This window comes from Heterodontus francisci, chromosome 7, assembly GCF_036365525.1.
Source record: "Heterodontus francisci isolate sHetFra1 chromosome 7, sHetFra1.hap1, whole genome shotgun sequence".
Lineage (NCBI taxonomy): Eukaryota > Metazoa > Chordata > Chondrichthyes > Heterodontiformes > Heterodontidae > Heterodontus > Heterodontus francisci.
The window spans coordinates 81,381,466-81,405,197 of record NC_090377.1 but is presented as its reverse complement, the minus strand read 5'-3'; the positions used below and the strand labels follow the sequence as shown (position 1 = coordinate 81,405,197).

The 23,732-nt window shown below is 43.0% G+C and overlaps 1 protein-coding gene across 3 annotated transcripts in view; it reads left to right on the top strand.

Annotated features, from left to right (window-relative positions):
- Positions 1 to 23,732, top strand: part of cwc22 (CWC22 spliceosome associated protein homolog) — a 151,971-nt gene that overhangs the window by 79,798 nt on the left and 48,441 nt on the right. For all 3 annotated transcript variants that reach the window (XM_068035535.1, XM_068035534.1, XM_068035536.1), the window contains 9 exons: positions 4,466 to 4,582; positions 6,804 to 7,040; positions 9,364 to 9,492; positions 10,168 to 10,336; positions 10,473 to 10,526; positions 17,621 to 17,756; positions 17,842 to 18,048; positions 18,415 to 18,477; positions 18,861 to 18,971. In XM_068035535.1, the coding sequence (XP_067891636.1) occupies positions 4,466 to 4,582; positions 6,804 to 7,040; positions 9,364 to 9,492; positions 10,168 to 10,336; positions 10,473 to 10,526; positions 17,621 to 17,756; positions 17,842 to 18,048; positions 18,415 to 18,477; positions 18,861 to 18,971 (1,223 nt within the window). The remainder of the gene's footprint in view (positions 1 to 4,465; positions 4,583 to 6,803; positions 7,041 to 9,363; positions 9,493 to 10,167; positions 10,337 to 10,472; positions 10,527 to 17,620; positions 17,757 to 17,841; positions 18,049 to 18,414; positions 18,478 to 18,860; positions 18,972 to 23,732) is intronic.

Genomic DNA, 23,732 nt, shown 5'->3' with positions numbered 1-23,732 from the left:
TGACCGAGTCCTAAAGAACATAGCTGCTAGACTGGGTCTGCAGCAGGTGGTGAGCAACAAGAGGGAAAAACATACTTTACCTCGTCCTCACCAATCTGCCTGCCGCAGATTCATCTGTCCTTGACAGTATTGGTAGGAGTGACCACCGCACAGTCACAGACACAGTCCCGCCTTCACATTGAGGATACCCTCCATCGTGTTGTGTGGCACTATCACTGTGCTAAATGGGATAGATTTCGAACAGATCTAGCAATTCAAAACTGGGTATCCATGAGGTGCTGTGGGTCGTCAGCAGCAGCGGAATTGAACTCAACCACAATCTGTAACCTCATGGCCCGGCATATTCCCCACTCTACCGTTGCCATCAAGCCAAGAGACCAACCCTGGTTCAAGGAAGAGTGCAGGGAGGACATGCCAGGTGCGGCACCAGGCATACCTCAAAATGAGGTGTCAACCTGGTGAAGCTACAACACAGGACTACTTGCGTGCCAAACTGCATAAGCAGCATGCCATAGACAAAGCTGAGAAATCCCATAACCAACCGATCAGATATAAGCTCTGCAGTCCTGCCGCATCCAGCCGTGAATGGTGGTGAACAATTAAACAACTAACTGGAGGAATTGGCTCCACAAATATCCCCATCCTCAATGATGGGGGAGTCCAGCACATCAGTGCGAAAGATAAGGCTGAAGCATTTGAAACAAACTTCAGCCAGAAGTGCCGAGTTGATGAAGTCCCCAGCATCACAGATGCCAAACTGCGGCAAATAGAATCACTCCACATGATATCAAGAAACGACTGAAGGCGCTGGATACTGCAAAGGCTATGGGCCCTGACAATATTGTGTCAGTAGTACTGAAGAGCTGTGCTGCAGAACTTGCTGTGCCCCTAGCCAAGCTGTTCCAGTATAGCTACAACAGTGGCATCTACCTGGCAATGTGGAAAATTGCCCAGGTACATCCTGTTGCACAGATAGCAGGACAAGTCCAACCCGGTCACTTGCCACCCCATCAGTCTATTTTCAATCATCAGTAAAGTGATGGAAGGTGTCATCGACAGAGCTATCAAGTGGCATTTGCTTCGCAATAACTTGCTCAATGATGCTCAGTTTGGGTTCCGCCAGCGCCACTCAGCTCCTGACCTCATTACAGCCTTGGTTCAAACATGAACAAAAGAGCTGAACTCAGGTGAGGTGAGAGTGACTGCCCTTGACATCAAGGCAGCATTTGATCAAGTATGGCATCAAGGAGCCCTGGAAAACTGAAGTCAGTGGGAATCGGGGGGGAAAACTCCATTGGTTGGAGTCATGCCTGATGGTTATGGTTGTTGGAGGTCAATCATCTGAGCTCCAGGACTTCACTGCAGGAGTTCTTCCGGGTAGTGTCCTAAGCCCAACCATCTTTAGCTGCTTCATCAATGAAACTTCCTTCCATCATAAGGTCAATACCGTGGCCAGAAGAGCAGGTCAGCGGCTAGGAATCCTGTGGCGAGTAACTCGCCTCCTAACTCCCCAAAGCCTGTCCACCATCTACAAAGCAGCTCGACACCATCCAGGACCAAGCACCCTGCTTGATTGGCACCCAGTGCACAAACATTCACTCCCTCCACCACCGACGCACAGTGGCAGCAGTGTGTACCATCTACAAGATGCATTACAGAAATGCACCAAGGCTCCTTAGAAAGCACCTTCCAAACCTCTATCAACTAGAAGAACAAGGGCAGCAAATGCAAGTTCCCTTCCAAGGCACACACCGTCCTGACTTGGAACTATATCGCTGTTCCTTCACAGCCACTGCGTCAAAATCCTAGAACTCCCTCCCTAATAGCACTGTGGAATTACCTACCTCACATTGACTGCAGTGGGTCAAGAAGGCAGGTCACCACCACCACCACCTCAAGGGCAATTAGGGATAGGCAATAAATGCTGGCTTAGCCAGCGACGCCCACATCCCATGAATGAATTTTTAAAAAATGATTTCGGCTTGCTGGTGATCATAAAGTGGGAGGCGTAATGCATCGTTCTGAGGACCAAAAGAAGCTGCAAGGAAATAGTGGCAAGATGGAAGAATGGGCAATGATTGGTAGATGGAATTCTATATCGGTCAATGTGAAAAATATACACTTGGACTGGGGGAAGGTTAGGTGATGTGGAAGACCAGAGGGATTTGGAGCTTCAGTTCAGCAAGACATTACTAGCATTCTGGATTTAAGGTGCTGCTTTATTGTTTTAAAAAAGCTTATTGAAAGCTGACAGGTTTAGAGTATAAAAGCTGAGATGCAAATACACAATGCAGAATTTGCATAAAGCCTCAGACTACAGTTGGAGCACTGTGTGCAGTTTGTGCTCTGCACTTTATAGAAAAGGTTTTGAGGCAATCGTGAGTTTACAGCGCAGGTTGAGTAGGGTGCTGTTTGGTATCAAGAAACAAAGTGACTCCTGACAACGCAGAGCATGCGCAGAGCGGTCGCGGATGTCATCAGTGGGTGCGAACATTTGTCAGCTTGCCAGTATGAATGCCTGCGCATGACGTCCTCACCCCCTCAATAACCGTCTCCATTCACCCGAACAGTGCCCCGCTCCCTCCCACCTGCTTCAATCGCTGCTTCGCCCCACTCGACCGCTCGTTCCCTGCCACCCGGCTGCCTTCCCTCAGCCACTTGCTCGTGCCCCACCAGCCGCTCGCTCCAGGCCACTCCCCCCCCCCCCTTCCCACTGGGTGGCCCATTGGTTAGCACCGTAGCCTCACAGCTCCAGTGACCCGGGTTCAATTCTGGGTACTGCCTGTGTGGAGTTTGCAAGTTCTCCCTGTGTCTGCGTGGGTTTGCTCCGGGTGCTCTGGTTTCTTCCCACATGCCAAAGACTTGCAAGTTGATAGGTAAATTGGCCTTTATAAATTGCCCATAGTATAGGTAGGTGGTAGGGAAATATAGGGACAGGTGGGGATGTGGTAGGAATATGGAATTAGTGTAGGATTAGTATAAATGGGTGGTTGATGGTCGGCACAGACTCGGTGGGCCAAAGGGCCTGTTTCAGTGCTGTATCTCTAAATAAATAATAAAAAAATAAATAAATCCTCGGCCGATCATTTCTCGCTTCCCCCCCACTCTCCGCCTACTCACTCCCCGCTGCCCCCCCACCCCCCTTGCCTCCGGCTGCTTGCTCCCTGCTCTCTCCAACCACCCCCCCCCCCCCCCCGCCCCTACCCACGGCCACTCGCTCCCATGTCACTCTCTAACCTATTGTGGAAAAGAACCCGACCGAAGCACAGCGGACCCAAGCCCGACACGGCCTGAGTTCCTCCAATTTTAGCCCGACCCGACCATCCCTTTACTTACCTTCCGACTTGGAACCTCCATGAAGCTGCAGCGCATGTGTAATGATGTCACAGTGACATCACTCACTCACTGCGCAGTCTCGGTTTTGTCCCAGACTCCCAGCTCAGGTAAGTTTTAAAAAAAATTTCATTACTTAACAGGAGAGCATTTACCCGTGTGTGTCCGACCCGACTCGACCTAGACTCGGTCTGACCCGACTCGACCTAGACTCGGTCCGACCCGACCCCTACATATGTCGTCTGGTTCGGGTCGGATAGCAGGCCTGTACCTCACAGCCCGCCTTGCTTCTTCGGGCAGCGCAGAAGGGGATGATAGAACATCGGAGCGAGTGGCCGAGAGGAGGGAAGTGGCGCAACCTGGAGCGAGCGGCTGGGGCGGGGGGAGAAGCGAGCGAGCGGCTGGAGGGGGCAGTGGGGAGCAAGGGCCCGCGGCGGTGGGGGGAGCGGCGAGGCTGGAGTGAGTGGTTAAGTGAAGGCAGCGAAGTGAGAGGAGCAAGAAGACGGACGCAGGAGGGAGCGGCAAAGAGAAGCACAATGGCAGGAGGGAGCCGGAGGACTTTTGGGGGTAGGATAGAGGCAGCGGTGGCAACCATTGAGGGGATTTTCGGGTTGAATTTGTATTTTGTAATAAAGCCCGATCTTTACTGGCCGCTGCCTGAGACGTCACAGACAATGATGTATCAGTGGAGCAGGCTGCATTTGCGCATGTGCTAGTACTGTTAGTACTGTGCAACCTAATGGTTTATGGGTGGTTGATGGTCGGCACAGACTCGGTGGGCCGAAGGGCCTGTTTCAGTGCTGTATCTCTATAAAACAAAATGTAGCCATAAGGAAATACAAATATGGTGAAAGACTTGGAAACTTAGAGGGTGTTTTTGCTCAAACAGAGGAGATTGCAGGGTGTTTTTGATATGCTTAAAATTGTAAAGGTATTGGAACAGAGCAGGTAGAAATAACAGGGATAGTTGTGAACTTGGCCAGTGTTATTGGGTTAGAACTGCAAGCTTGTCTAATGTGCCTTTTCTATCAAACAATTGAAACCACTTATTTAAAAGTTTCAAGTCTGTGTTGTACTTCGACATATTATCCGAAAAGAATGGCTACTAACCTGTTGTCTTTTTCCTCTTCAGACGTAAAGGTCATGAAAAGTCACGGTCAAGATCCCCAAGAGATTATCCTGACAGGAATGCCTGTGACAGAGGACCATCTAGTAATGGCAGATATAATGATAGAAATTTGCAACCGAGGTATTTTTTTTCCAGTTTTGAAGTACAGCGTCTGTTAACAATGTCAACAGCTGAGATAATCATGAGAACATAAAGCTTAAAATAACAGAAGGCCATTGAGTCCATAAAATGTGCTCCTTCCGCTGCCATTGGCAACCTGTATAACTTGTATGGAGTTGAGTCGACCATTTCCTCGTCCTTAGAGAAGTTTCTATACAATTCTATATGCTGCTCCAAGATAATCATGAAACTGTTGGTTCAGAGTTTTCTCCCATTTTAACATTTAACCATAGCTGACTACTCTCCTGATCTGACACTGCTTCCGTGTCTTGGCCTAGCAGCAGAGGGAACACCAGTTCTGTGGCAGATGTGATCATTTCAATGGATGCTTCTCCCTGTCATGATCACACGTTCACTGCTTGATTTAGGAAAATTTCTTTTGAATTAAGTCTTGGTACATAGTATAAATTCAGAATTGGTGGATATTGATCAGTCAGATAGTTTATTTGCACCTTTTATTGTCTCAAAGCTTTGAAGACTTGGATGACATCACTGCTCCATTTTCTCTCCAATAAAATTCTGCATAAATGGGGAGCCACTTGTTAAAGAATTTAGTGATGCCAAGAGAAAGCACTTAATGTATCTTGGTATGATTTTGCTTCATCCAAAGCTACAAATACTCGTTAATTCCAAAATAGTTCTTCATTGTGTGCATATTTCATGTTCCGGTGAGCATTTTCTTGTACATATCCATGTTATGATCCATTTGCGGTTCCTTTTCCCATCAGTTTGTTTCTTTATGACCTGAACAAGCAACTTCATATCATCACTGAATTATATACCACAAAAAGTACTCGTATCTTCATTTTTCAAGAATAGTGTTAGCTTCAGGATATCCAGAAAAAAACTCCAGAGAACACTTTGCCACCCCAGGCAGAGATTTTCCCATTTATTGCCACTTTCTCCTTCTGATTGTTAAGTCCGTTTTCAATCCACCTTGCGAATTTGTTAATTCTATGGCCTTTTAAAGATCTTGCCTATAGCATCCGATCAAATGCCTGTGGAAAATGAAGTTGTATCTCTTGGGTAAGACATTTCTAGTAATTCACATTAGTTTTTCAAAGAATTCTAATAGATTGATGAGACATGATCATTTGCTTCTAAATCTATGATGTCCACATATGGATCGAACATCCACCCAGCTTCAGCTATGAAAGAAAGCTTTTATACTTACGCCCTGCTTATAGTAAAGTACGGCAGATATTTTGAATGGAGCTCTTGCTACATAGAGCTGGTACTTTTCTGTTTAAATGTGTTGCGGAATAATTTTGGTTAAATTAATATGAAAACTTAACATTCCAGTTACTCTCACTTGGTTTTTGCACGCAAGGAGCCAAGAATAAATATTCTGCCCTTATCTTAATGTACTTGGCTTTTAGTTTGCATTATTTGTAATGAAATAGAAAAACTTAAGCTATATAAACCAGTATTGCATCACCCCTCCATCTTATCTCCAATAAATCTGCAACTTTTAGCTGGGGCGTGAAATGAATCTGCTGTGCAGATTGAGAAACTGCCGCACATAAAACTGAGGCACAATGCCACCACCACTGGCTGAAAGGTTTTGCTAGGTTTACAAGGATGATACTGAGGATAAGGGACTTCAGCCACACAGAGAGACAGGAAAAGCTGGGATTGTTATCCTTAGAGCAGAGAAGGTCAAGGGGAGATTTAATAGAAACATTCAAAATCATGAAGAGTTTTGATGGAGTAAATAAGAAGAAACTGTTTCCACTGGCAGAAGGGTCGGCAACCAGAAAACACAGCTAAGGTAATTGCAAGAGCCAGAGGTATGATGAGCATTTTTTTTTTATGCAGCATGTTTTTATGATCTGGAATGCAATTCCTGAAAGAGTGGTGGAAGCAGGTTCCAAAGTAACTTTCAAAGGGTGTATATTTGAAAGGGATATAGGAAAATAGCTGAGGAGTGGAATTAATTGGCTGCTCTTTCAAAGAGTAGGTAGGATGACCTGAATGTGCTGTAAGGTTCCATGGTAGTTGACATGTTTTCGTAATAAATTACTGTGACAAAACTTATATTGAAAGAGTTGACACAAATGTGATGGGAATCAAGATTTTATGGACGGGAGTATGAGCAGGTATGATATTTTATTTTTTATCTTTATTGATCTATTATAAATCTTTTAAGGCCTTTCACAAGAATAATTGCTTTTCATTTTAGAGGTAGAGGCAAAGAGAGAAAAATGAACACAGATTGTGAATCAGATCACAGGAAGAGACCAAAATCACCATCACCTATAACAAGAAATGAGGAAGAAACCACTGTTCAGAGCTCCTCTGAACCACCAATGAAGAAGAAAAAGGCAGAGTTGGATCCTATATTAACACGGACAGGTGGAGCGTATATTCCTCCTGCAAGACTAAAGATGATGCAAGATCAAATTGCTGACAAAAGCAGGTAAGTGGAAAATTAAGTGAAAATCTGTTAATTTACTGAAATTTTAGCGTATTGAATAAATCTGGTGTTCTTACAGACAACAGACATGACTGCACTAAGTAGAGTTGTGTTTCTGTTTTATTACACTGTCAGCATCAGGTAACAGATTTTGTGCAGAGCTCACCTACATTATATTGATGGGATACTTCAATCTTCTGCCCCATGCTGTGTGACATTTCTATTTCTTCTGCCTTCTCACTGAAATTACCAAAGTAATAATTGGTGTGAAATATAGAGATCGTTTTGTGCTGTTGTCTGATCCTCATTGTATACTGATTTGAAACTCTTGAACCTGTTGACCTCTGCTTATTAGCTGTTGAAGATTGATTTGAAACTCTGGTCTCAGTTACGTTGAGCAGTCTTGTTTCAGAATATGGATGTTTCAAGCCATTAATAATCTGATGGCTTTTAAATATAATGAACATGTTTCTTTGGAAACAAAAGTAAATCTGTCTTATGTAGATTATTTTTGGATTTTTTGTCACTAATTATAAAGAATAAGATTCAACTTCCTCTGTACAACTTGAAGTATGAACAACAGTTTGCATTGAAACAAACTTGGTCTGGGCCCTGCCTGATGCCCTCAACGAGTTGTTGCCTGGCCAACTGTTAAGGAAAAAAAATGAACAGTCATTTGTGAATCTACTGCCTCCCTCTGCTTCTACACCACATTAAATAATGTCCACCCACCTACAATATCTCCCCATCAGAGGACTGAATAAATGCATGGGCCTAATTGAAACCTGTGTTATTGATGTAGACACTCTCTTCATTAAGCTGTCCAACTCAGATATATATTTATGTTGCACTGAGTCCTTTTCCCAAATGAAGATCTCTATCCAGTCATGGCCAACCCCTATTTTCCCCCAGCTCGTTTTCCTTTCTTTTAAGTCCTCAATAACTAACATCTCAACTCCCTCATGCAGGGATGCCTTCCTCACCAAAATCTTAGATCTTATCCTCTTCCTATCCCTGGCACTGAAAAATGAATTTTTCTGGGTGACATCATTCTCCACCTGGACTCATCCTTTCCTGCTGTTGCTGACTTCCTTTACCTTCTCCACCTTCTGAATCTTTGACTGCCATCTCTTGAGGCCTCAAATCTCAATCACCAAAAGGATTCTTACTGGACGTTTATACTCAGATCCTTTCTTCTACATGTACTCCTACCCACTCGATATTGCTCCACTCTCTTGCCTTTTCTGTGAGAAATTACTTGGCAATCCCACAAACCGCCGGCGTGACTCTCAGCTACATCTACTGCCCTTCTCCCATTAGAATCCTCGTTCCCCTCTATGCTGCACTGTTTTCCCTTTCTCCTCCCCTCCAGCCATCACCAAATGTATCATATCAGGAAACACAGCTCCTTGATATTCACCCAACTTGCATTTAGCCCACTACTTGCTGACTCGATCAGTATTCCCTTTCCACAGCATTGTCTCCACCACCTGCAAAATTACGTATAGTAGCCCATAAACCCAAAATGTGCTTTGAATCCCCTCCATTCTTTCTAGCCACTACTCAATATCCATCTTCGCTCCAATCCTGTAATGTGTTTTTGCCAAATATTTATACTCCTACTTGAACCATAATTCCTTTAGTGAGACTCTCCAACATGTTTTCTCCCTGCCTACAGCACAGGAACTGTCTTGTTGAAAGCAATAAATGGCATCCTGTGCAACTGGGACCATGGCGCACTATGTCCACTAATGCTTCGAAACTTACTGCTGCCTTTGACAATTCTGACCGGGTCATTCCCCTGTAATTACTCTCTGCAGTTCATTGCTATAGCAGGGGTTTGTTAGGATTTTTCAGTCATACTCATTGTTACAAAGTGAGTATTTTCTCTGAAGTTGCCTTGCCGACACAGTTACCTGTGTTTACTATAATAAAAACAAGAAATGCTGGAACCACTCAGCAGGTCTGACAGCATCTGTGGAAAGAGAAGCAGAGTTAATGTTTCGGGTCAGTGACCCTTCTTCGGAACCGAAACCTGTGTTTACTCCTTTGTTTACTTAGATTGAATCTCAGATTCACCTGTCATTTGCAAGCACCTTGGGTGTGAATCATTTCTCGTTCCACCATTGGCAGCTGTTTTTGAGCCACTATTTCTTTGTCTTCTGGAACTTGCTATCTCTTTGTCTGCCTACTGAAGCTTCTTTAAACCTTTCTCTTTCTTGTTTCTCCCCTTGTTAGCATCTGACCCCTTTTCCCTTAGTTGCTTGATGTTTACCTCTTTTTAAAGTGCTCTAATAATGCCACACTTTTTCCTGTTCTGTTGTAGTTTGGCATATCAGCGAATGAGCTGGGAAGCTCTCAAGAAGTCAATAAATGGTCTCATCAACAAAGTGAATGTCTCAAACATAGCTAATATTATTCACGAACTTCTCCAAGAAAATATTGTTCGGGGAAGGTATGTATCTCTGTCATTTTCATATATCTTGAGCACTCGTGCATTATGATGAATGAGTATAGGTATGAAGTTTTGTGTATTTAATGGAATGACAAAACAACTCCAACATTATTTGAAGAGGGCACAAAAATTGCTGCAAATCTTAAAAGTTCAAATAACAGTGACTTATTTTTGAAGGAAACTAAATGTTTTCTTTGCAGTGACATAAATAAACATTAGAAGGATGCTGTCTCTGCGTTTGCATTGATTGTGATGGTTACAAAATCTGAGTAATAGATTACTATAAAAGCAGAATACTGCAGATGTTGTAAGTCCTGAGCAGGTCAGGCAGCACCTGTGGAGAGAGAAACATATAACGCTGCAGATCAGTGACCTTTTGTCAGAACGCCTGACCAGACCTGAGTATTTTCAAAATTTTTTGTTTTTATATCAGGAATGCATGATCAGATTTTCTAAATATGGATTAAAAGAGCTTAATAAAGACATGGAAAAAATTACAGACAGAAGCTCTGAATTAATTAGTACTAGAAGTTGAAGTTAGTTCTGAACCTAACCAGTTTGGAAGAATGAGGCTTCGTATTCTAATATTTCCTCCTTTTGTGTTCAAAAAATGCACTTTCATCAAAATAATTGCTTATTCTCTCTAATGCTAATGTATGCGTTCTTTCCATACAGGGGATTGATTTCTAGATTTGTAATACAGGCACAGACTGCTTCTCCCATATTCACACATGTTTATGCTGCTCTTGTGGCAATTATAAATTCTAAATTCCCTCAAATTGGGGAGCTGATTCTCAAGAGATTGATCCTAAATTTCCGCAAAGGTTATCGCAGAAATGATAAGGTGAGCAAATGTTACTTCTGGTTTCAAGTAAAAATCATATTTTTTTCTGTAACAAAAATTATAATGAATCTAGCACAAATTAAGTTATGTTTTTCAGTTGGTTTACCAAAAATAACACTTGTATTTTTTTCCCCAGCAACTGTGCCTTTCAGCCTGCAAATTCGTAGGTCACCTCGTTAATCAGAATGTTGTAAGTATAGCTATAACTTCCTGTTTCTGCCAGTGCTTATGTAAAGATAATTGTCCGTTTAGTTTCATTTGCAGTTCAACTGGCTGCTTGCACACTGGTCCTTGATTATCCACACTTGCAATTATCTGAAAGAATTTTAGTTGAAGTTGGGACTTAGTGTTGTGCAGATGAACTAAAATGCAACTGAACATTTTAATTTTTTTCATAGATTTTTATGTAACCTAGAAGCAGAAGTAGTTCTTTCCTGGATGTCCAGTACATGGTAGAATTGTTCGTGCAGCTCTTGATAGCTAGGTTTTAGTCAAAAGGCCAGTGTGAATTTGGACTTTTGGTCTTGGCGATCAGCAAAAATTGTAGTTTTTTTTATATGGAACAACATTTTTTAAAATGCACACTTGCTGAGCATTTGTTGGTTAGCTTCATTGACGAATCAGAAGCTAGAAGCTCAATATTTCAGGTTAAATATAGGACAATTCTTAATTATATGCCAATGTCTATTACCAATGGGTGCAGGGCCAAGCTGCTAATCAAGATTTCATGCACTTGAAAATTTTATTATTTTTGTTTCAGATCATCCCATTTGAACATGAGCCCAAACCAGACGTTCACACCCATAAGTGACATTGGTCATGATGTGGTTTTAAACTGATGTTTCGGAATTGGCTTTATAGAAAAGTTTGCAAAACTATAATTCAGAATGAATTGCTATATTGAAATTAAAGCTCTGAATCTGAAGTTGGGAGTAGAGTTGGCACAAAATAATAGCATGAAAGAAAGATTTTATTGTAAAATTTCTGTTACGATCAGGTGAGGAGGGATTACAAGGCTCCCCTCTTGTCCTTCCTCTTATTTGACCGCAGCAGGGTTTATTCCTTTTTTGGACAGTGGATGTGCTTACCACTTCAGTGAGTGTTTTTACCTTTGTGGTGATTATAAAAGATTCAATTGGACAGGTTTTCGAGTTTAAACAAGAAAGAGGTGAGTTTGTTAGACTTCAAAAAAAAAACCAATCTAGATAAAATAATATTTTGCTACACTTTCACTCACACGCACATGAGAATCATACATGCAACTAGAGTACAGAGTGATAAGAAATAGTTTAGTTTGGATTAGAGCCCAGAGCAAGTAAAAATTAATTAACAGTCTGTGGGGTTGGGTGATTCCATTTTCTTGTGGTTGAAATTGTGATCTGAAGTTCTGGGCTGATAGTTGTTCTTGGATACAATTGAGCAGAGGGCTTCCTTCTTGGTGACTTTGTCTTGGATCTCGCAGCTGACAGCTGGGCAAGGCCCCACCAGGCCTTCTGGAGAGAGACACACAGCCCTCCTGGCTTATGCACAGTTTGAGTTTCTGGCTTGTCTGCTTGTCCAAGGAAAAATTCCAGCTTTGACATGGATGGGCAGACAGTCGCAAGACTGTCTCAGTGTATTCTCCGGTACCTTATAATGAGATTCAAGTTTAGGAATTTTCATTTCTCAAGCCTCATTGTCCTTTCAGCCTCCATCGACTCAAACGTCAACTCAATTAGAAGTTCACCACCTGCATGCCATCTCATTATTCTTTTGCAGCTCATCAGGTAATGAAGCAGTTCATACCCACATACAACGTGACAGTGGCAGCATCCAGCTTGGGCTGATAAGGAGCAAGTAACTTATGCACCACATAAGTGCCAAGTGATGACCATCTCCAACAAGAGAAAATTTCACCACCTTTCCTTGACATTGATTGGCATTACCATCATCCAATCCCCCATCATCAATGACCAGAATCTTAACTGGGCCAGCCATATAAATGCTGTGGCTACAAGAGCAGGTCAGAGGATTGTGTATTTTTTGGCGAGTAAATCACCTTCGGACTCCTCATCGCTTTGCCACCACCTACAAGGCAAAAGTCAAGACTTTGATGGAATACTTTCCACTCCACACTCAAGAGCTCGACGCCATGCAGAACAAAGCAGTCCACTTGATTGGCACCCCATCCACCACCTTAATCGCTCATTCCTTCCACCATTGCTACGCTGGGGCAGCAATGTGTACCATCTACTTGATACTGTGCAGCAGCTTGTTGAAGCTTCTTTGACAGCATCTCCCAAATCTGTGACCTTTACCACCTAGAAGAGCAAGGGCAGCTGGTGCATGGGAATACCACGACCTGCAGATTTCCCTCCAAGTTGCACACCACCTTGACTTGGACATTTATCACCGTTCCTGCATTGTCTCTGGGTCAAAATCCTGTAGCTGTCTATTTAGCAGTACTATTGGAAGTACTTCAAACACACAGACTGCAGCAGTTCAAAAGACTGCTCACCATCACATTCACAAGTGCAATTAGGGATAGGCAATAAATGCTGGCGTTGCCAATGACGCACTCAACCCTTGGATAAGAAAAGAAAAAATGTCCTCACATTTCGTCTGATCCCCACAGATTTTCATTGGGACTCTGACCCGGCGCCTTAATTTACAAAATGCCCATGACCTTGCTGCACTTGACGACTGCTACCTGTACCAGTCCCAAGTTCCACCCCATAGCCTGCCCGCTTTTGACTGTTGTATGCATCATCCTTCTGCTCCACATTGGCTGCAGAGCTGTCAGCTATCATGGAGCCTCGTGACTGTGCTGAGTTTCCCTTCTCCTGGCACTGTTTCATGTTTGATTTCCCTATTGTGAAGCACCTTGGGACGTTTTGCTATGTTAAAATTACTATACAAGTGTAGGTTACAAAGACTTGACCTGTTTTCTTTGCCTGTCTAGATAGGCACGTTTTTGCTATATATAAGCAATACTTTGCTACTCGTTTTAAACCTGTTTGCTGAAAGAGCTGCGCTTTTGCATAAAACTTTGCCTGCGAACTTCATTCATGTAGGCATTAAGCAGACATACCTGCAGAGTTGTAGTGTGGGAGATGCTTTTGGCTGCTTCCCGTGTGGCATGAGGGGACTGGAATGGCGCACACAGGTCTATGTGCGTGAAGAGTTTGAAAGAGCAAGATCATGACGTCACAACAGGCTGGTGCAATGCACAAACACTAAAGTTGACCAATAAATGTGCGAGTTCTGAAGAAGGGTCACTTACCTGAAACGTTAACTCTGCATCTCTCTCCACAGATGCTGCCAGACCTGCTGAGTTTTTCCAGCACTTTGTTTTTATTTCAAATTTCCAACATCCACAGTATTTTGCTTTTATTAAAATGTGCAGAGCATCCCTTCCTTTTTCACTATTTGAAGGGCCACTCAACAAATTGCAGATTTTGACTTGCTTGTGCTCAGGCAAAGTTGGTTGAAGCACTGTGGTGAGTTGCTGGAGAAGTTTCAATGTTTTTGCTGACCACTGAAATGCAAAGAATTGCATTGCCTTGCATAAGTATGGGGGCAGTAGTTACAGTGCCATTTGCTTTGCAACATGAGAAGGTCAGGCAAAGGAGGAGGCAGAGAGGGGAATCTCTGCAAATAAGAAGGAGAAGGTGTGCTCTGAAAAGAAGGCCCTAGTCTGAGAGGATCTTACAGGTGCATCACTTCTGCCTAGCAATGAGCCAGGAGTAGTGCCTTAGGAGGCTTCGCTTCTCTAAGGAGGTAGTGACAGAGTTGTGTCACCTCCTTCACAAAAACCATGAACCTTAAACTAGGGTGAGGACGGCCCTCCCATTGTCTGTGAAGATCACTGCTACACTTTTTTTCTTCACAAGTGGTTCCTTCCAGCCAACAGCCATCCACAGAAATATCTGGAAGCTAACAGACAGGCACTGTACAGGAAGAGAAGGACTTCATCCTCTTCTCTTTGAGGAGGGAAGATCAGGATAGCAGGCTTTCTGATGGTGCAGGGCACCATCGACTGCATGCACGTGGCTCTGCAGGCCCTGCAAGTTAATGGGGAACAGTAACAAAAGAGCTACCACTCAGTCAGTGTGTAATTGGTGTGTGACCACACCAAGAAATTCATCTTTAATGCCCACTATCCTGGCAGCACCCACGTTGCTTTTATCCTGTGACAGTCTGCAATTCCCACTTTCTGAGGACTTGCAGAGAGACAACAGGGTGGTTTCTCAGTTACAAGGATACCCACTCCACACATGACTCATGGTGCCTTTCCATCATCCCACCACACAAGGTCAAAGAGCTGTGGCGCAAACCATTGGTCTCCTAAAGCAGAGGTTTGGCTGCTGAAATCACTGGGGAGGGAGGATCTCTGCAGTACGTGCCCGAGAGGGCTTCTATATTTGTGGTGTCTAAAATCTTGCAGTGATGAGGTCCCAGCCACTTACTCCTCATGAAACACAGTGCAACTGAAAAGAACAAGCTGGGCTGCATAGCGAGGCTTCACATCAGTTAAAAGGAACTTCCCCATACCTAGTGTGCACCTGTTATCCCCTTACAAAATCTCCTTGGCAAACAACAATCAATCGATAAAGGTTAACAGCAAAATGTTTCACACAACAACTTAATCCAGAATTATGTCAATACTACAAAAAAAACTCCTGAGTTGCATGTCTTGTGGATGCCTTTGTCTGGGTGCTGCTACACAGTGCTACCCAAGTGGCTACAGCATGGCTGGTGGAAGGCTGCTGACTTTCACTGTGGGAGACTGCGCATGGTCTTGAAGGATGCCCTCGAGCAGCTCCGGGTCTTGCGGGCCTTGCTTCAGATTGCAGCACTTCAGCATGGGTGGCAGCAGCCTGATTTGGCTGGTTGAGAGGCAACGACAAAGGCACTGACGGAGTGGCTGTGGTGGAACCATGAATGCTATCATCCTGACAGCAGGCAGCAGGTTTGTGTTCAGTGGTGCCACTGCCACTTGCACTGGGTGGCCCTATGGTGCGCTGAGACCCTGCATGCCAGCAACCAGTGATGTTGTGGCCTCTAAGCTTCCACTGTAGCACAGAGACTATCATGGGTTAGTCCAGCAGTGCTGCCACAGAGGTGTCCTCCACTTCCCCAGTGGAAAGGATGGGCTCCAAGTTCTGTGCAATGGCCTTTGCCATGAAGGCTATCTGGCAGGCTTGCCAATGCACCGAGCAGCTCAGTGTGCATGTTAATCAGCGTTTTCCTAAAGAAGAGACCCCAATGAGGTCCTCATATCTGTCCCTGCAACAGAATAGGTATGCACCCTCATCCTCCGGTGAGTTCTTAGACAAGCTGACCTATCCCCTGTCCTGACTGCAGCTCACTTGTTCTCCATGACTCACCAAGTGCAGATTCCATATCTAAACAAGCCTGTAGGGTAGGCACAGTGTCAGTATCTGAGCTGGTGGCTGCAAGTCTTCGGTCGAGTGATCGTGCATCTTCCTCAGAGCTCTCTTCCTTCTCTCTCCCTTCCGCATGAGGCTGCAGGCACAGAACAGCTGGCAGTTCTTGTCTGTCTGAAAGTACAGATCATAAGATGAGGAATGTGGCTTGGGGGACAAAGTAAGAAGGTCCATGGTCTCTCCATTTGTATTTTGCATTTCATGCCACCTTTTGGGAAAGGGTGAGGAGTTATTGGAGAAGGTGCATAAGGTAGCAACTTCCCATCATCCTCAATGACCTTGGCAGCACTGGGTGCAACTGGTTCAGTTGTACTGGTGCCCATGATCCTCAGGACCATCTATTCTGGGGTGCTGAGGGGATAGATCCTTGGTGGACTGTCATCTGCCTCTTGTGGGCCACCTTGTCATGCAAAAGAGAGGGCAGAATATCAGTGACTGATATTCACTGCAGCAGAAGGATTTTCGAGGTGAGTTCTGAGTGTCGGAGTGCCAGTGGGTGCATTGAGCAGTGAGAAGTGGATTGTTGAGGTGCACGTGCATTCACTGAGCTTGACCACCTGAGTGAGGTCATTCAGCTTTTCTTGGCACTGCTGCCAGGCTCGTGGTGCCACGATCCTGACCACCTGCTCCCACTCCTTTCGCAGGGTTCGTCTGGAGGGCTTCCTGCCTGCTGACGAAAACATAGCCTCCTTCCTGACCTGCACCTCTCGACGGAATGAGCCAAGGACAGCATTGCAAAATCTGGGAGCCCTCTCCTTCCCTTGGTGTGCCACTCCTACTCCCTGAATGGTCAAATAAAAATTTAACCAGCAGCCTGCCGTGCATTGCTGCACCTTCACTCTTGTAGGGACTGTGCCTTTAAAAAGAGAAGACTGATCTTTGAACAATGCTGCTCAGACCCCTGGAGTTTGCAGAGGATGCCTGCACTGAAGTAGAGAATGGGACTTTGCAGGAGCTGTTCATGGCCATTGTTCAATCATAGAAGTGAGGTGGCTGAATGAAATTTGTGTCTTACCTCATTTTCAACGAGCACGGACACACTGTGTATTGCGGACCCTGAATCCAAGTATCGGGGCGAATGAATTTCACACCCATTGTCATAATTTGTTTAAATTAGTGAAATGATTGGACTTGGCAATGTTTAGTTGTTAGATTGGCATTTCTTCACGAAACATGAAAATATTTCCTGAGACGAGTTTGCAGAGCCTACTTGGTTAGCTGAACACCATAAATTGATTTTCTTTTTCCCAACACATTTGCGAATTTTTGAATACAGTTTTTCAGCGGGATGAAAGGCATGAGAGAATATATGTATGATGTGGTACCTTTTTGAAACCGCTCAAAAATCTTAACACAAGAAAACACTTTTCATGGCACTGATCACTATATAATTTAATAGAGCAGTCAAATTGCATTAGCAATTTCCCACCAACATCAGAAATGAATGACTAATTAATCTGTATTTTTTTGTGATATTGGTTGAGGGAGCAGTGCTGGTCAGGACATTGGGGGAGCTCCCCATATTTCTTTGAATATTGGTGTGGGATCCTAAATATGTGCTGAATCTATTGGAACAGACAGATAGGATTTCTGTTTAATGTTTTACCGAAAGGGCAGTATATTAATCCCTCATTACTGCAGAATATACACTTGAGTTCATTATCTAGGGGCAAGAGTGTTGTAAGCTGACTTACTAAATAATGGTGCAACTGAAAGGGCAAGAATTTTGAAGAGGGGGAAAGATACTTTTTGTTCAAAGCTCCATGAGAGAAAATAATAATTACTTATTAAAGTAAAAATGTTAGATTTAAAAATTGTACACCATAAAAATACTTGTTTCTTGCTTCTGAATTAGGCCCATGAAGTGCTGTCTTTGGAAATGCTCACATTACTGCTCGAGCGACCCACAGATGACAGTGTTGAAGTGTCAATTGCTTTTCTGAAGGAATGTGGAATGAAGCTGACAGAGGTTTCTCCTCGAGGCATTAATGGTAATTGTGTAGCTGAACTCATGCAGCATTTTAATATAATTAACTCCAGTTTTGCTTCTTGCTAAAGTTGTGATTTCTGTTGCAGCAATATTTGAACGTCTTCGTAATATCCTTCATGAATCTCAGATTGATAAGCGTGTCCAATACATGATAGAAGTGATGTTTGCAATTCGAAAAGATGGATTCAAGGATCACCCCATCATACCTGAAGGTCTTGATCTAGTTGAGGAAGAGGATCAGTTTACTCACATGCTTCCTTTGGAAGATGAATATAATCCTGAAGATATGCTAAGTATGTATTTGAAAAATAAAAGTCCATAATTTTTCAACAGTTGAAAAGAAAATGTATTGTGTTCATGTAAGACTTTTATGCAATTCTGCTGAACCTTGGCCCTTGATTTTCTCCTGTTCAGTTTCGTACAGTAAGCATTTAGTATAACATGCAAAATAACTTCTTGGAACAGTGTTGTAATTACATTAAAGTATAATGCAAACTAATGCACGTGGATTCATTCAAAGCTACCAAATACACATTATTTAATAAACTTGTCATTTCCATTGGATAATTAAATCTTAACCATCATAACAATCACTTGGTTTCTGATGTTTGAAAAGCTTATTAGATGAATTTTCACAATGAAAATGCTTTCAAATATAGATGTCTTCAAAATGGATTCAGACTTCCTTGACAACGAGCAGAAGTACAAAGATCTAAAAAGAGGTGAGATTTTGTAATTTATGTTGTAATGAAAGACTAAAATCTAATGAGACAATAGAAGCTGCAGCTTATTGGCTTTCGATGTGAGAGAAGTGGGTCTGAAAGCAGTTCAGTTATTTCTTTATCCAGCCATTTCTTCAACTCTCACCAGAAACCAGATCAGTTGAGACTTTGATTCAAGTTTAAAGATTTACTCTTTATTTTCTATATGCCATACATTTGCTCCTTTTCATATTGATCATCAGTTCTTTGAGTAATATTCCTTTAAATATTAAACATAGTAAGCCCTGCTGGAATAATAGATTCAGACATGTTAAAACGTAGAATAAACGTGTTGCTGATTATAACTATAAACTGCATGTTTATTCTCAATGTCTTCCACACAGAAATCCTTGATGAAGGGAGCAGTGACTCTGCATCTGGTGATGAAGAGGCTGGTGGTGATGATGCTGATGATAGTGATAATGACAATGATGAGGATGGCGATGAAGAAGAAGGTAAGTGGTTTTTCCTCATTTAATTACAGTATTGCAGGTTTTGAACTTCATTGTATAAAATTTATAATTTTATTATATGAAAACTATAAGCTTTGTAAGTTGCAAATATTAGTTGCAGTTAGAAACTTGCATTGAGTTCAGGTGCTCAATGATATCCCTGGAATTCTTTTTGCTAGTTATCATACAGTATTTATGGAGTCAAATCTGGTGAATTCTCTTAAAATCTTAGGAGAAAAAGGTGATCTTGCCATGTTGTTTAAAATTTAATCTGAATATTGTTGACGCTGGCATTTATTGCCCATCTCTAGTTGCTTTGGGGAGTGCTGTTGGGCCTTGCCCTGGAATTCCTGCAATTGTTAGTGGTGTTCCTACAATGGTGTTAGATCGGGAATTCCAAGAAACTAACCCAGCCAAGATATAGGAAAAGAGAAAAAGAAAGACTTGCATTTATAAAGTGCCTTTCAGGACATCCCAAAGCACTTTACAGCAAAATAAGTACTTTTGAAGTGTAACCAGTGTTTTAATTTAGGAAACAATATGTCATAATCAGAGTGCTGTGTCATTTGGAGGTGAGTGGTGTTTCCATAACATTGCTGCTCTTGTCCTCATTGGTGGATGTAGTAGGAATTAAGGTTTTGCCGTCAAGTATCCTACTTCCTCCTCAATTGCTGCCCTTCAATGGCGACATCTGAAGGCATGGGTTCAGCTTCCTCATATATGCTGACAATTCCTTGCTCAACTTCTCAACCACTTCTGTTGACCCTCTTGATTCCTTTGTGCAATGTTGTCTAACTGCTTGTCTAACTTTCAGTCTTGCATGCGCCATAAATACCTTCAGTTTAATATTGGAAATATTTAATTTTGATATTCAATATATTTAATTTTGATATTCCACAAACAGGCTTGTTTGACTTCAGAAAACCTGTTCAGTTCCTGCAGTGAGGTGGGGAGTCTTTCTCGGCCTTCACCTGGTCTTACTGTAACAGGGTTTTATTTTAAACACAGTGTTGTGAGCTCCCCCTTGGTGAGTCCTTATTCACCGCTTTCCAATATAAGGCAAAGAAATGAGCACAAATGGGCTTTCTTAGGTTCAAAGAAGAGAAGTGACATATTTAAACTTAAACTCTAATTCGGTTAATGCCTACAGATACACGCTGCACCCCACACTAGCATGCATACGTGATCCACACATGCAAATAGAGACAGAAAAGCTAAGTAGAGAGGTTTGAGGCAATCTCTGAAGAGGGGTTTTTGTTACTGTGCTTCGAGCTCGCTGTAGTCCTTGCTTGTAGGTAGATCTTGCTTTTCATTGGGGCCCAGTATTTTTCTTAAACCTTGTTCACTGCAGGAGACTTTTCTCTCTCGGGGCTCATATGTCTTCAATGGATTCCAAAGCTGGTGAGGTCGAGATGAGAGCAGACAGGAGAGAGATGTTCTCAGTTCAGGAGCAAAGAGCTTTCTGCCAGTTTAAAACACTGTGGAAAGTTCAAATTAAAAAAAACTCCAACAGCCAGTTAGTCATGTGACTAAACTGGTCTGACCACGTCTGTTTGTGTATTCGGCCATCTTAGCAGTTAACCTGGAATGCGAGCTCCCCCACCCTCGATGTCTGATAATCAAAAGTCCATTGTGGATTAAATTGGAGTAGAGGATGGTCCTCTGTTCCCTTTCAGCAATGTCTGTAAATATGCAAATATCCTTCCAGTCAAGGGTCTAGTGTTGCCTTCTTTTAAAAAGGAAGTTCTTTCATTACTCCAGTAACAGTTCAAAAATCAATGTTTATGTGGCGAAATTAATCTGCCTCATTCTTGGCGAGTGGGGCCTTGCATGACACAGCTATTGAGGGGAGAGGACGTCATTGCGTGGTGACGTCAGTGCGTGCAAGCGTGCATTCATATTGGCAAGCTGGCAAATGTTCACACAAACTGATGACGTCCGTGATCGCTCTGTGCATGCTCTGCGTTGTCAGGAGTCACTCCATTTATTTAAGTGTTCATGTACTGTCAGTGCTTACCAATCCCTTTCACTATTCATTTTCTATGAACAACCAGTCTTAATTCACACCCGCTCTTAACCCGTTCTTATCTTATTTTCATGTCCATATGTGAATTCATTGTCTTGATTTTCCTTTTATATTGTTAACCCTGCACTTTCATATGCCCCCTCTTGATGTCTTATTTTCATTTTCTCTTGTCCAAGAAACTTCGTTATTGCACATGGGGAATTTTGACATTTTGGCTGACAGATTTTTATTCATTTATATTAAGACGTTGCTATTAAGTTGACTTCAGTTTACAAGATGCTAAATTTATGGAGAAGACAGACTTGGAAATCTGGATTAGTTTCAGTAAAGGGGTGGGAGAAATTTTGTTTCTCGCATAGCACATGAGCTTGGAACAGTGGAATTCATGAAAACATCTAGCAATCTTTACACGCAGTGCTAGAATTTGGTCAGTGGTCAGGCACAGGAGAGTGTGGCTACAGCTGAGGCAGGTGAGGGGACCAAGAGGGCAGGAGTGCAGGAGCCTTAGCGATTGTCCAACAGGTTTGAGGTTCTGAAGCTCTGATGAAGGATTACTGACCTGAAACGTTAACTCTGCTTCTCTCTCCACAGATGCTGCCAGACCTGCTGAGTATTTCCAGCATTTCTTGTTTTTATTTCAGATTTCCAGCATCTGCAGTATTTTGCTTTTATTATAGGGTTGAGGTTCTTTCAGCATGTTTGGTTGAGAGTGGGGGCTGCAGGGTGGATGAGCAACCTGACCATGGCACCAAGGTACAGGAAGCCATTCAAGTGGAGGGAGATAAAAGGAATGTAATGGTAGTATGGAACAGTATAGCTAGAGGGATTGACACTGTTCTCTGCAGGAAAGAGCAAGAGTCCAGACAGCTGTGTTGCCTGCCCAGTGCTGGGGTTTGGGACATCTGCTCAGAGCTGTAGAGGAATTTACAATGGGAGGGGGAGGATCAAGTTGTCGTGGTGCATGTAGGTTCCAACGACATAGGCAGGACAAGGAAAGAGGTTCTGCATAGTCAGTATGAGGAACTAGGCGCCAAATTAAGAAGCAGAACATCAAAGGTGGTAATTTGTGGATTATTACCTGAGCCACGGGCAAATAAGGTTAAAGAAATGAATGCCTGGCTCAAAGACTGGTGTGTTAGAAGTGGGTTCTGGTTCGTGGGGCACTGGCACCGGTACTGGGGAAAGTGGTGGCTATACAGTTGGGATGGCCTACACCTGAAACGTACTGGGGCTGGTGTTCTAGCGAGCTGCGTAACTAGGGAAGTAAAGAGGGTTTTAAACTGAATTGTGCGGGCAAGGGATCAAATTTGGGAAGATTGGTAAATCAAGGAGTAGAGACAAGGCAAGAGAGAAAGGTATTAATATGGGAAATAATAGACTGTGATAGGAAGGGACAGAGTGTACAAATCTAAGAGTAAATGACCAGATAAGGCTAGAGGTTACAAAAATAAGAAAAGGACAAAACTAAAGGCTCTGTATCTGAATGCACATAGCATTCGAAACAAAACAGAAGAACTGACAGTGCAGATAGAAATAAATAAATATGATCTGATAGCCATTACAGAGACATGGCTGCAGGACGACCTAGATTGGGACCTGAATATTGAAGGGTACATGTCATTTAGGAAGAACAGAAAGCTAGGAAAAGGTGGAGGGGGAGCTCCGTTAATCAATGATGGTATTAACACAATAGAGAGGGATGACCTAAGTTCAGGACACTAGGATGTAGAAGCAGTTTGGGTAGAGATAAGAAATCATAAAGGTAAGAAGTCACTTGTGGGAGTGGTGTACAGGCCACTTAACATTAACCAAGTTTGAGGACTGGGTGTAAAGGAAGAAATGGCAGCTTGCCAGAAAGGTACAGCGATAATTATGGTGGATTCTAACCGACATATGGACTGGAAAAATCAGATGGGCAGAGGTAGCCGAGATGAGGAGTACATAAAATGTTTTCAGGATAATTTCTTGGAACAATTTCTTGGCGGCACAATGGCGCAGTGGTTAGCACCGCAGCCTCACAGCTTTAGGGACCCGGGTTCAATTCTGGGTACTGCCTGTGCGGAGTTCGCAAGTTCTCCCTATGACCGCGTGGGTTTTCGCCGGGTGCTCCGGTTTCCTCCCACAGCCAAAGACGTGCAGGTGACAGGTAAATTGGCCATTGTAAATTGCCCCCAGTGTAGGAAGGTGGTAGGGAATATGGAATTAGTGTAGGATTAGTATAAATGGGTGGTTGTTGGTCGGCACAGACTCGGTGGGCAGAAGGGCCTGTTTCAGTGCTGTATCTCTAAATAAAATAAATAAAAAATACGTTCTGGAGCCAATCAGAGCAGGCTATATTAGACCTGGTATTGTGCAATGAGATAGGATTAATTAATGACCTCATAGTTAAGGAACTCCAAGGTAGCAGCGATCATGATATGATGAATTTTACATTCAGTTTGAGGGAGAGAAGAGTGGGTCCAAGACTAGTATTTTAAACTTAAATAAGGGCAATTGTGAGGGCATGAAAGCAGAGCTAGCTAAAGTGAACTGGCACATCAGGATAAGGGCTAGGTCAATAGAGATGCAGTGGCAGAATACACCATAGATACATTTCAACGAGAAAGAAAAATTCCAAGAGTGGGAGGCACCATCCTTGGTTAACTAAAACAGTGAAAGATAGTATCAGACTTAAAGAAAAAGCCTATAATTGTGCAAAGATGGGAGGCAGGTCAGAAGATTGGACAGAAAATAAACAG